Source organism: Ciconia boyciana, chromosome 9 (genome assembly GCF_034638445.1).
Source record: "Ciconia boyciana chromosome 9, ASM3463844v1, whole genome shotgun sequence".
In the NCBI taxonomy this organism is placed as follows: Eukaryota; Metazoa; Chordata; class Aves; order Ciconiiformes; family Ciconiidae; genus Ciconia; species Ciconia boyciana.
The window spans coordinates 35,362,404-35,376,743 of NC_132942.1; the positions used below are offsets into that span (position 1 = coordinate 35,362,404).

General features: G+C 40.0%; 2 protein-coding genes across 7 annotated transcripts in view; one reads left to right on the top strand and one right to left on the bottom strand.

Annotated features, from left to right (window-relative positions):
• The window catches only part of KCTD15 (potassium channel tetramerization domain containing 15), a 46,809-nt gene extending 40,259 nt beyond the window's left edge, over nucleotides 1-6,550 (top strand). For all 5 annotated transcript variants that reach the window (XM_072872730.1, XM_072872728.1, XM_072872727.1 and 2 more), the window contains one exon: nucleotides 3,120-6,550. In XM_072872730.1, coding sequence (XP_072728831.1) covers nucleotides 3,120-3,275 — 156 coding nt within the window. In that variant the 3' untranslated portion in view covers nucleotides 3,276-6,550. The remainder of the gene's footprint in view (nucleotides 1-3,119) is intronic.
• A 93-nt stretch (nucleotides 6,551-6,643) lies between these two features.
• Nucleotides 6,644-14,340, bottom strand: part of LOC140656696 (transcription initiation factor TFIID subunit 4-like) — a 150,344-nt gene continuing 142,647 nt past the window's right edge. For both annotated transcript variants that reach the window (XM_072872722.1, XM_072872721.1), the window contains exon 15: nucleotides 6,644-8,590. In XM_072872722.1, the coding sequence (XP_072728823.1) occupies nucleotides 8,423-8,590 (168 nt within the window). In that variant the 3' untranslated portion in view covers nucleotides 6,644-8,422. The remainder of the gene's footprint in view (nucleotides 8,591-14,340) is intronic.

The following is a 14,340-nucleotide window of genomic DNA, read 5'->3' on the forward strand; positions in this document are numbered from 1 at the left end:
GCAAAATTTAAATGAAATGCAATAAGGGAAAGTATCATGTTTCTATTTGGAAAACCTTCCAACAAAATCAGATGTGCTCAGAATATTGGAAGACAGAGTATATTAAATCCTAGCACAAATCCTCTATTTAATATTGTGTGTGTGTCTCCCTGTACATAGGAGAAACACAGCTGATACGTATTTACTTTTTGGCATATTCTCTTTGGAGATTTACAGGAAAGTAGCTCTGATTTGATTCAGAGATGCTTACTGGTTTCCCTCTATCTGTATGTTACCTTCAGAAAAAGTAATGCGGATAGTGCCAGATTCACTAAATGGCATTTAAATCTGTTCATGTTCAACATGCCGTTTAGTCTTGTGCACATACCAGCGCATACAAACCGGTGCTCAGTGCATGTGGAAGCTGCCTTTAGGAGCCGTTCTCCATGGACCTGAGCACAACCGCATCCAAGTTACACTTAAAACTCTACAATTAAACATTCTCTGCATTGTTTACAGGATTTGGCCTGTTTTGTTTCTTGCTGAGAAAATTGATGATACCAAGGTTTTTAACACTAGATTATAGCCTGCAGTCTAGTCCTTCGAGCGTGTAGGTAGCAAAAATGAATCGCTTTGTTCTGCGTGCGGTGCTCTAAGGTGTCATGCCTACCTGGATTGCGTGTTTGCAGAGAGCTGGCTCGGTGAAGAAGAGTCCTATGTTAACATGCAGCCTTCCATAGCTTTGGACCGAGGCAAGCCGAGGGCATCCCCCTGCTTGTTTTGTCTTACAAGCAAATTGATTTTAAGTTTTTAGCAAGGATTTTGAAGTCACGTGTCTCTCTGAAATCTTATCTGTCAACCCTCTGTTTTGCCATCCAGTTAAATGGAAGAAGCCTCCTTTCCTGTAGCTAGGTTGCCTCTTGTCTTCATCTTGCCAAGTCTAGGAACAGGGATGCACAAAACGGTCAAAATACACTCCAGCCTGTGAAACAGCAGTCTGATGATGTCTTATTCCTCCTTCCCGCTCAAACTCCTGCCTTCCTCTTAGAGCAGGAACAAGTGTTAGTGTCTGCACCCCGTTTCTGTCCTACAGGCTGCGTACAGCCCGGACAAAGGAGAGAGTTGTAAGCTTTCTCTCTCTCTCTCTCTCAAATATATTTTGATAACCCACTCTCCCCCCCTTCTTTTCATCTCTCCAGGTTCATTTTTCTTCCCTACACTGGGGTGCTTTTTCAATCTTTCAGTTCTACAACTTTCTTACAGTATATATAAAAATCAGGGCAAAAGTCAGTGAGATTTGGCAGATGCAACTTTCTGAGAATGTAAGTCCTTGTGTCCCAAGGCCAGGCAGAGCTCCTCAGGCAAGCTGATTTCCAGCAGATTCTGCATGGCTTAGGCAAAGCTGTGCTAGAGCAGCTCCTTTCCTTCGTCTGTCCATAGCAGCCAGAGTAGCAAGTATGAGGTTTTAGTTACCACTGAAAACCCAAACCATGGATTTAAACGTAGATGGCTAACACAGGCGACCTCAAAGGAGGGTTCCCATGGATTAAAACCAGCAAATGCTGCCATGGTTTGCATTGCACTGTGATACCACTTTGGATACAGTTGTGCTTTTGAAATCAGTTACTGTTAATAAAGGCTCCAAACTTGATGTTTCTGGAGAAAGCAATGCCAACACTCAGTCAGAAGAAGAATGCACTAAGAAACGCACCTTGGCCTCACATGGGTTTGTGTGCGAGGTCTGGTGTGCAGGTCTTTAACATAGTTAGCTTGGGCCTTGAAACACGGCTTTTAAGTACTGCTGCAGTAGGTATAACTGCTGAAGTGCTTCACAGGGCTAGTAAAACCAAAAAAGAAAGCAGATTCTTTCTGTAACACAAACCTGTGAAAGCATACAAGTTGCCTCCGTCTGAAGTTGGGTATATTGCTTAGACGCTTCTCTAGGTTGAGTGAACAAGTTTTTAAATAGCTTAGTCCCTGTCGTTGTGGGTGGCAGACGACTGTCACACAAGGATGCTGGTGTTAATAAGTTCATCGGGTTTAGTAAATCATCAGGTTCACTTTCCAGCGCAGTGGGCCCACGTGCTGTAGCAATGGAAGCGGTACCTTGGGCAAGACTGTTACGGAACAGTACGGGCTGCTCCCCCTCGATGGCATTTATCAGTAGAGAAAAACACAGGAACCGTTTTTCCCGGTTACTGCCCTGGACTCAGGAGAGCAGCCAGCGGGAGCTCGGGAGGGAGCTCGGCATCTCCTCCGGTGGATCTTACACCGCAGATCTGCCAAAGGTGGATCTGGCATCCGCTCTCACCTAATGCTGAGAAAAGTCTGTGTGCATCCTGCTCTGCTGGGAAACCGTATATCAACACGCTCACCCATGTGAAAACATGGCCTCTATCATATTGCCAAGATCAGTATATCCTAGGGTAATGTGCTGTGTGACAGTCTCAGAAATTAAAGTTGCCTCTGGGTTCCTTAAATTCATGCATCTAAATTGTACCAACTTTTCTTTAGAAGGAGAAAGAGAAAATACATATTTGGGCAATAAAAGTTAACCTCTTTCTTGGGCCAGAACGTTTCCTTATTGTCCACGACTTGGCTCCACGTCCCGTCCCTGCCATGCTTTGCTAAAAGCAGCGCTCCCTTCCAGCGAGGGAAAATCACAGCTGCGACTTCCATGAAGATCTGGTGGAAATGTCACTCAGACTCCTAATACATTTTCATCTGCCAAGGAAGAGCTGAGAAATGTTTTCATTTTGTAAGACTTTCTGTAAGACTGTTCGTATTACTAATGAATAATGGGCACTTTTTATTATGACTTAAACCTGATGTTGCTTTCTATAAGCAGTAAGATAGCATCAATATCACCACAGTCCAGTATTTTACTATATAATGTACTAAGCTGCTCTGCAGAGCGCTTATTTGTTTGATTAATTTTTGTTTTCTACAGAGGTTTGCTGAGAGCGAGACTTTAATCACAGTGTAGTCATTTAAGAATAAGTTATAGAATTATAGCTGAATAATATTCATTCAACGAGGACTCGAAAGACTAAATCCATCATTTAGATCCAGTGCTCCTGAATGTTTTTATCACTAACATTTGCTAAATATTAATCTGATTTTTTTCCCTCACATTGCAGGTGCTCGAAAGATTATTTCAGAAGGGATTTAACGTGGCAGCTTCATGTGGTGGTGGGGTGGATTCCTCTCAGTTCAGTGAATACGTGCTGTGTCGCGAAGACAGACGACCACAACCTACCCCAACAATCAGAATAAAACAGGAGCCCCTGGACTAGATGCTACCCGTACTCCTTTGTAACCGTAGAAGTGTTTAATAGTCCCTTATGTGAAACACTAAGGATTTGCAAAACAGTATTAGCAAACAGATTTTGACTTTATGTTGCCAATTAGTGGTATTCTGAAACTACCTGTCACATAGCCAGCCATGAAATGCATTTGAAAAACCACTTGTCTGTTTTTCACGATGAAATTCCTGAGCATGCTCAGCATACCAGCCCTGCTGGGAACGTACTTTGGGCTGAACAGCTGTGGTGGTGAAAAAGGCAAAGCTTCATAAACCCCTGACCCTAGATTGGACTTCTGCAGAAAGACCGATTAAAGCAATTTGAATAGATCAGCAGGAGAAACGGTTCTGACAGCCTTTCCAACGATACCCCGATGCTGTGACGCGTGGAAGTGGGCGCCTCCGAGAGGAAGATGGTACACTAAAAACTGCACTGAGTATCTTCCCTGACTGCCGCACCTCCTTCATATCAGACGTGCTTTACACCTCCATACATTACGTTACACTTCCGTGATTGTACTCGCTCATACTAGCAAATGGCTTATTTTTATACAACATTTCCAACTGAAATATCTCTCTGTGAATCCAGAATCAGAAAAGGACAGATTTATAGTCAACTGGTGCTCAGTACTAAAAAACCCCACACAAACAAAACAAAAAAGCGACAAATTGACAAGGCCAATTATGGCAATATTTGCAAAAGTAGGGATCTGGAAGCACAAAAGAAAATGCCATCCACCATCACACAAGGGTCACATACCTAACGTGGAGCTGTAGTTCTCTTAAAGCCAGTCCTGTTTTGACTCAGAAACTGTTAAGTTTTGCATCATCAAAGAAGCGTGGTTCTGCCAAGCAAGCTCTGCCACCCCTTGTTACTCATTTACTAACCATGTTATAAGCCCACATTTAGGAGGAAACGTTAAGAATTTTGGACAAGCCTACTCTTTATGGGTCTGGAATTTTTGCAAAAAAAGATGTTAAACCCCTCTACTGCCATTGTCCGATGAAAGCAGGCCACCTTTGTTTAGATTGTTTTTCCTCTATTATTTTAAACTCTTATTAAAATACCGATTCTGTAGCTGCCCTCTCTCTGTGTAATTTCCTCTTTAACAAAGCCCGCTGTCTGCAGGAGGTTACTGCTCCTTCCACGAATCAGTATCGACTCTGACTTGCAGGGCTTCCTAACTCAGGAGACAGCACCGTGTTTGCAGGTGCAAGGTTATAAATAGCATTCTGCTAAATCCTGTTTATTGCTGTTTAGCATGATTCATGTGTTAATCACAATTTAGTTTCTCCCACATTAATTTATAGAATACTGTTGTAGATGCTGAATTTTAATTAAACTCTTTTTAGATGCATAAATACGGCCATATAGAACAAGGGACAGAGTATGAAATGGTCAACAATTCTTTAATGCCAAATGATTACAATCAGGCAAAGTAAAAAAATCACATTTAAGACTAGTATTTTCAAAAGCAATGAGCAGTACTGAATATCCAAGGTACAATCTAGGCAGGGGTCTAATTTTTGGAAAAGGGCTGGATACCTGTCCGTGGAAAATCAGACCTCTGCAGATTTTCTCACCTTGGTTACTCAACTCAGAAATCTCTTCTGGAAATCTTAGCCGATACGTCTTGGCCTGCTAACTTAGCAGAACAGTTGAGCAAATCTGTCTACTTTAAAAGAGTTGTAAAGTTATTTTATTTTGTGGTTTTATACTTGTATGACATTCTAAAGTTGCTAGGCATTGCCATATTTGAATATATGGCACAACATTCACCTTTGTATGTAAGATATCTGTAGAATTGTATATTATACATTTAATATTGTAAAGAACTTAACGTATAATTGTCATGTATTTGTGTATGCACATTTCTTATACAGTACTTCATGCCATAAACATTTCTGTAAAGTAAATGATCAAAACCAAGCAAGTAGGGTGGAACACTCACTGTATCTCCCATGTGGTCTGAAAGAGGTGAGAACTTTTGATTGCATCTCCTCCAGCCTTTTGCTCCGTTCAGCTTGATGTAGCCATGTCTTACAAAAAGAAAAAAAAAAAGTGTTTTATTTATTACTTTCATACATTGAGTTCACTTTAAGTTCAAAGTATCCTTAAATAATCCGTTTAGCTTTGTGGTTTTATCCTGTATACGCTTCTGTCCTGCCCTCCTGAAGAGGGAGAGTTAGCACTAGCAGCGGCTGAGCGCTTGTCTGTCGGCGCACCCTCTCCGTGCGTTACCTCTCAGCCAGGGGAGAAAGGCGAAGGCCTCACGTTTACATTTGAACACGGGGGCCCAGTTCTGCCACTGGTACTCAGGCCAAGCCTCCCCCAGAGTCGGCATCTGCAAGTGGGACCGGACTCCACGTACCCGCCGAGCGCGTCCAGCTCCCGCCGAAGGCGCAGGCAGCAGCTCTCGCAAGCCTGGAAGCGGGATGATGCTTTTAGGTGTACGTAGAATGCCACTGGAAGTATTTGGGGTTGGCTGGTTTGTTTTTCTTCAGTTTGGTGTTTACCGTATTTTTTCTATAGCTCAATAAAGCAGCTCCAGTACTTTGGGCAGCTTGCTAAGGTGGCATCGTAAAGGGTTCCAGGCTGCGCCAGCCAAGTTAAATGTGAACTTGAGATGGAAAGTTTGAGCCATGACATCACAACATTGACTGCAAAATAGCACTAAGGCACGGCAGACATGTGGAAACAATCACTTTGTTAGAAGAAATATGCCTTTAAAAAAACCAGAAAGCTAGAACATGTTCTTTTAGTTAGTAACTTCAGGTCACTTATTTAAAGTTTATTACAGTTTCATTTATATATTTTTTACTTACTTCCCTATATTTTTAGGCAGCAATATCAGCAAAAACTGATTTGAATTTTTACTTCTGGCCTTAGACCATAGCAACATAACTTAATTAAGAACATTGCTCAGCGTCGCTAAAACAGGTTTTAAAATATCATAGAAACTCCAGTAAAGCTGTGGTGTGCAGCCAGCAAGTGTTTTTATTATGAAGGCCAAAAAGTAGGCGTAGCCTGGGTGTTTGCCTAACTTGATTGAACAAAACTCTTCTGATTCTCCGTTGCTGAGCACTGAAACTGGCTTGAAGAACACGAGTCTTCGCTAGCACTTTCTGTACAACCCTCTTACACCACTGTGCTCCCAAGTCTCGGAAAGAAAGTGAAAGAGAGAATGTTATGTTGTGCTCATTGCACTAATCGCTTTTGAGAAAGCAGCTGTTGAGTGCATTCATTCACTGTATTAATAGCATCGAGGTTTGTTGACAATTTTATTAGATCTTTGACAAAGGATAAGAATCAGCACAACAAAACATTGAAGTATTTGGTTTTAATATTTCTTTGTGGGTATTCTGTTAATATTTTAATGCAAAATGTTTCTGAACAGTGCTTAATAACTACAAGACAATGTGAAATTCATGTTTGATAAATTAATACTGTATGTCACTCGATGTGTTACTTTAGTAAATTGTTTTATTTCTTTACAAAATAAGTACAAATAAGGGAGTATGTTTTCACACAAATTGGGGGTATTTACGAGTATGTACAGAAATCATCAAAATAACGTAATTCTAATAAACACAAGGCCTTTATAAACAATATGTACAAATTATCAATACATTTAAAACATAATTTTACACTTCCTGGCCTTAAATACCTTATGAATAATCTTTTGGCTAAATAGCAGCAGTATAAATTTTCTTCTGCTTTTCATAAACCTTAAAAAATAATTAAAACTTTGTTTTTAAAACTATTGGACAAATAGTTCTATTTGTGCTTTCGCTATGGTTTCCCATCAAAAAAAAAGTATTGCCTCAAAAAAGTGGCAAGCGTAACATAGTAAAAAGTGAAAAAATAAATAAGCAAATGTCTCCCTTCCATGGTTACTGATAATACTGTTATGTTTGAAGTACAACAGCTTGTGCCCACCTGCTTGCTCAGTATTCCTATCCGATACCCATTTAAAAGACTCACACTGACTTCGCTTGGCTTTGGTGTGGGCCCCTTAAATTCCAATTCAGCAAAGCATTTAAAAAGCATTCATCCCACCCTTAAGTACTTAAAACTAGTCATTATGCTTAAAGTCATGCGCTTGTTCACGAGCCTCTCTGGACTGGAGCCCTCGGGTCCAGTCGTCCAAGGCAAAGGCATCGCCAGTCCCTGCGGTGCTGCCCTGACCACCTGGCGGCACCGGGCTGCCAGGGCTCGCCCCTCCTCTCGTGATTCTCTACGAGTGGAACCGGCCCCCAAAAACTTCCTTTACAGTGACTTTAAAAATCCATATAGAATACTCTAAACTCTTTACTGAACAATACTCTCTTTTAAAACCACCGTTAAACCATACTCTTTGCAATAAATAAATTAAGGTATTTTTTAGAAAATAAAACCCAACTTCGATTCATGTTACTAACCAGCTGCTACAAATGTGCAAAAGATTGAAGAGACTTAGAAAACAACTGGAAGCCAGTCAAGGTAACTCAGCTGGGACCCGAATGCACAGATTTCATACACTTAGGATTTGGTTCAGCAAATGGCTCAGGAAATGAGCTGTGCAGTAAAAGCAAAAATCCTAAATATATAAAATTTGTGAGAGTGTGCAGTGGCTATTCTCTTAGCTGTGCAAAAACCTGCGATTATAACTAATCTAAAATAACAACAGGTATCACCATGGTTAGTCAGCGGAAACAGTGCTAGTAAAACTAAAAAGAACACAACAGCACCGTAAGTGAACATACAGGTTAACACCATGGTTAGGTCCCAATCCTGTGAACCTGTCCCAATCCTCCTCGCCGTGAGATGGTTTAGGTGAGCCATTGCAGCAGTCTTTCCATTTGCGTAACTTCAACACCATCTACTTCAGCCTTATCTAAAATGGCCAAATGGAGCAAGACTTTGATGTTGGTTATATCTGTGGATTTAACACTTTAAAACCTTTTGCACATTTTTTTGTGTTTTTTTTAATATATATTTTTTTTTACATAAAGGGAATTTATTGCATGTGTCTGACAATCTTACAAAACAAAATTACCGGAACATTGACTTCTGAAAAAAAGAGAAGGCACATTAAAATGACAGCTTTTCAATGCAAGTTGAGCTTCTGTATGGAGAAATCAGTACAATTCTTGGCTTTATTTAAGCAGAGCTCGATAGAGCAGGAGAGAATGGCTCGTTTCTCTTTCCTGTTCCATGTAGAAGATGAAGTCCCTGAGGTTTACGCGAGTTATTTTCTGTCGTGCATACTGCCTGGATGAAGGAGTCCCCAAGCCAGCCTGACTTCCACCGGACATACCAAGACCCTACAAAGAAAACACAGCAAAGTCAAAAGTCCTGCAACAGTAAAGAGTTTCCTCATACTCTCAGGTTTATGACGACTAACTGCTGGATTGTTTTAAACATCTTAAATGGATTATTATGAGCCTAATTCTGAAAGTATTACATGAGATTTTTGTTTTTCTTTTTTTTCTATTATTCTGAGTCTCACCGAGTTAACCTGAGTAAAGAAACTCAAATGAAAACACACATGAGGCTAGACCTTGTTCATTTACAACTCAGGACAAACGTGTCTGACTAATTCTGCTACAGTCGTGTTAACCGTAGATGTATTTGACCAGTTTCATTTCAGAAGCCTTTTAAGGACAGAACTATTTGCAGCAGCTAAAGCCATCTTTAGTATATCAAATGTGTGCACCATCCACATCCTGGGCCTAGGACTGGAAAAAGGTGAGTGGGGTATCAGGATGTTGCTACTGCAATAACCTCCACAGCTGCCAGTCCCAGCTTGGGGGACCCCGATTCTCTCCTCTGGGTCTACTGAAGAGAAGGGCTCAGTGTGGGGAGATACTGAAGAGTCTTGCTCGAGTGCACAACCAACGCTCAGCTGAGAGATAGAAAAATTAAACAGAAAAATCACAAAAGACTCAAACATTGTGCGATGATAAAGACAAACATTAGTATACTATTTTCCAAAGCTATGTAAATAATTTTTGGTTTTTAATTGGTTCAAAGCTACTGGATTACTGCATACTTCATCCTGGCTTTCTGTATAGAAAGAAAATTCACAAACTGAGCCTGAGAACACTGTGATTTGAATATTTAGAAATTGAAACGACGTAATTACAGACTTTCTGCAGTCTTGTTGAGTTTAAAACTGAAACTTGATACACACACGTATTCAGCCCTTTTTTCATCCTTAGGAGATGAATTCCAATTGATTTCTGACACTAAACTGTTCTTAGAAAAATAGGTTTTAATCGCTAAAAAGATTTAAATTATTTTTTCAAACCTCTAAGACATCTGGCAATGTTTTCAATACTTTTAAAATCCCAGATTTACTTACTGCTGCTCTTAATAACCTACCTTCTTTTCCCAGGAAATACTTACTCTAGGATCTTGATTCCATAGCCATTAAAAATACAGTTAAGAATAATTTTACTTCTGGAAGACTGTAGGGGAAACATATATGGTATACTGCGAGTAAGACGTAGCACTGTTTTCTCTGTGGCTTTTCTCTCTGTGTACCAGCAGTCGGACTCCTTGCAGAACTATACCACTCAAGTTATTTCTCCTGTATCTGATTATTAAATTACAGTAGTGGGGCAAATCCTACTCTCTTGTAACCACAAACACAAAAGGCTTAATGTAGTGAAATGAATGTGGCTAAGCTTGCAGGCAAGAGAGGGAGAAGCCCACAACCTTCGAGCACCATGAGCATTTGATCTGAGGGATTCTGTCCTCCAGTATGGAGTAGTTTTTATTAATAGATTAATTGATTTACCACCTAACCTCACTGCTCATAGGAAAAGCATGAGCTGCAGCTGCAAGGGTTGCTCATCCATGCTGAAGCCAGACACATCCCCAGTGCACAATCCATTTATTTAGTGGTGCTCTGAATTCAGCCTTTACGCCAAAAGCTTTGCATTCCTAAAAGGAATAGCATCATTTAAACTCATACTCGTTATCTTCCACAGGTCTGGAACGATACCCTGCTTGCACTCTGACCATGCATCCACTTTGCCAGGGCTGTTGCCACTATTTCCAACTCTCCAAGGAACCATCATGTGTATTTTTATTTTAAATCAAGCTGACTCAAAAATATTTTTCTCTCTTCTCTGTTCCCCACATGGTGCATCTCTCGCTCCGCCCCAAGTAATACTTATTTCAGATTCATCCTGACTACAGTTCCTGAACAGTGACAAACGTACTTGTAAGAAATGTGGCCACCTTAAACTCATTAAAAAATACTGTCCATAGCATACTGGACTAGAACCATCCTGCACACACTTACCAAATATTAACAGAAAAGATACTTAATTTTTTAAATTTTTCTTCATATAAAACCATTTCTTGAATCAGCTGAGGTACATTTACAGCAAGTAACTGCTTTCTATTTGGACAGAGTAGCTGGAACTAAGATGTGGTAAGTCATATTCATTGCATTTATCACTTGAGATACTGAACTTTTACGTAGGAAGAGCATATACTTAATGTGACATCATAACATGACATTAAGCTGTGCACATTCATAACCACACTTGTGAGCCAATGAGTTACCTGATAATGTTCTGTAATCATTTTACAAGGTGGAAAAAAATCGTAAGAATGATTTTAGAAAGTACAGAAGCACATCTGTAAACTGACAAACCAGTAATTTATATCTGTCAATATGATCTCTAATTTAAATTAAAGACCAATTTGTTTGGTACTGCATTGTACTCAAAATCATTCTGCAGATGCTATATAAAAACATGTAGACTACTAAATGCCACAATTTTTTAATTATATACATGAATGCAAGCATAGTTAAAATTAATTGCCAAAAATAGTGGAATTGAAATAATGTAGGTTTTTCTCAAGAAAAAAAATCACATTTTTTTTATCAGCATGACAGACTTTTCATTAACCCAAACAAGCCCTGTGTTGTCTGTATCTATGGCAACTAATACCAGTTACAAAGATAAAAGCTCCAATAAAAAAATGAATGGTTGTAAACTGTTTACATCCTTTACTTCCTGGCTTGCCACACCCAAGCTATTACCAAATCACACCCACTCAAATATACATCAGTACTAGTTTTTGTATCAGTGAGCTTCTATTTATAATTTAAGGGAAATTTAAGATGTTCCAGATCAGAAAAAAACATCTAATTTATATATGAACTCTTTCTGCCTCTTCATTTTGAGATTGTTTACATACATGAGTTATAGCAACTTCTTATCCCCTCTCCTTTTCCCCACTGCCTCTTCTGCCTTGCCCCTGCAATCCTACTTTCTTGTAACACACCAAGGCGACTGGTGACTGCCTTGGACTTGGCAGCTGCAAATCCCACAGGACAGCAAGGAAGATGGCAGAGAGCAAACAAATTATTCTGTGCTCCACCCATTCCTCACGGGGCTACAGAGAGGTGGGCTACAACGGGGCTTTCCTGAGACCCCACTCCCAGCCAGGACTGAAGAGAAAATCAATTCATGGAAAATCAAATGCAGGAATTTGCAAAAACACCATGGTGCCATGCTCTCTGTTAACCTGCAATCCAAGACCCACTGAAACAGAGTCCATCTACTTTAATGGGCTTTAATGCACTTCAGATACGCACAGCTGATGCTTATGTAGCTTACAGTATTTTAAATAACAGTGTTGGACCGTCAAGCTTAATTCAACTGTTGGAAGCTACCTAGCTTGAAATTATGGCTTAAGAAGAAGGATCAGTGTAATTATTGGTTCAGTAGGCACATTTTGAAGCATTCTGAATTTATGTCAGATGTAACACAAGATTTGGGCCACCAATCTCGGCCTGCTTGCTGTTTTCATGATTCTCCCCCTATGAGAAAACTCATGCTGTTTGAAAAGCAGAATAAAACCAGTTCAAAATAAAATACTGACCAAAGACTTGGTAGATCACTAGGTAAGTATACAACAGTCTGCCAAAGAAACATGCTCTCACAGTGATAGGGTAAGAAATTAAAACAAATAGTCCTGTGCACAGAGACTATTACAGAGAATATTAAAGAATACTTACCACGATAAACCTGGCTCCTCTACAAAGCATTCATCACCTCTTACTTCCTCCAGAAATATTCTCAGTCCGCTGTACTACCCTCCACCTATCACAAACTTTCCCCTGCCTCCCAAACCTTCACCTTTTTCAAAACAGTCTCAGAACTACTCCATGGTCGGCTCTTCTCCCATCCTCACCAGCCAGGCAAGCATCATCCCATGGGGTGGCTGACCCACCAGGCTGCATGTGCTCAGCAGCCACCCAGCAGACGTGGCCCCCAAACCAAACTTACCCCAAAGCTTGCTGAGCTCGTACAGCAGCCTTTCCTCACTGTGAGACCAGCATGTCTCTCCTGTACCCAAGCCAACTGATCACATGGCAGTTGTAGGGACTTAAAATCTCGAGCTCCTTCCTCCCTCTGTCCCCCTCCTGCTGGCCCCCATCACCAGATTTGATCAGTATTTCCTGAAAGGTTTAAAGGCTACTGGCAAAGAGGACTGAGGGAGACAGACACACCTCGTCTGAAATTTTCATGGACAAACTCCCCTACTGCTCAGAAAGTAAAAATGTCTCTGTGCATTAAATTACAGTAATTACAGCAGCAGGTGTATGAAAATTAAACTCTCAAAAGTGTGCTCTTCCTTGCTTGAGATAGAAGTGCTTTCACTTAAGAAAGAACATGTAATATCAAATCTACACTGATTTTTATAACAGTGGTTTCTACTGTTGAGCAATTAAATACATTTCTTTCACAAATCTATATACCTTCAGCTTTGAATTATAGAACCATGGAAATACAGTGCAATATTCTTGTCAGGAAACACAAAGATAAGGGCAAACAGAAGACTGCATTTAATATTTTACCCATCCTTCCTTCACCAGAAAACAATTCAGTCCTGACATCTCTCCTTTGAACATAGTCTTGAACTGCGGCGATTGCTTCTCTGTGACCCAGAGAGACAAGGCAATAATGATAAAAGATCTGCTGGTTTTCTTCCCAGGCTACATGGCACATCCTTGTGGCAGCTTACACTTCAAGCCAAAGTCTGAAAGTGGGAATCATACAGTAACAATTCAAAGCCAAGCTATCTATGGAGTAAAAAAATGCCAGGAATTTTGTCTCTCCAACCTCCACGCACTGAAGAGGAGTGGTAAGATAAGGTATCTATTAGTCTGCTCTTATGAATAAGAGGTCTTGGATCATAAGAAATATTCTGGAGATATTCTGCAGCAACGATGCTTACTTGCATAAAGGGGTATTAGATCTTTGGCTGAGAGGCACTTTGTACGTGAAAAACAGGTATAATATTATGTATGATTAGCTGCCCCACATAATATAGGGTTTAATTCAGCACCTACTGAGGCTAATAGTAATGATTTCACTGATTTAAATGAGCGCTGAAACATCCTTAAATCAGTATTCCCCTGAAGTACAGAAAAGTAAGTAATAACTGTTTGTCAGCACCTCAAAGATTAACAATACTATATGAAATATAATTATATCTACAAAAAGATTGTGCATCTTCATATGCACAATCTGGTGGCTTTACAAGTATCTTCAGAAAGATTCAAAAGCTATCATTTAGGCCTTCAGATCAGCAACAGTTACAGGGAGGATGAGATACCATTATTTCTTTGGAAGCTAGTTATTTTCATTTGCAAACATTTTTATCCTGTACTATTTTAGTGCAACTGTTCGTACAGACTCCGTTTTGGCACGCGTTCGCTTGCTACACCCTCTTGGATGCAAATACATCTCATTTCCCCTGGGCACATAAACACACACCTCGCCCTGCAGACAAACATCAGAAAAACTGATTTGCACAAGTATTTACAAGTACTTCAAATACCAACACAATTGCAACATTTCAAAGACAGCATGCAGTAATTTTTATATTAAGAAATAATAAGAGGAAGGTAAATCATACTAAGACATGGATACAGTGAAAATTTTTTCTTTAGATGTGATCACTTTAGTTTATAATTACACGTTATTTCAACCCAAAGAAATGGGCTGCCATTACAAGACGAATGCTTTATATGTACCTGCTC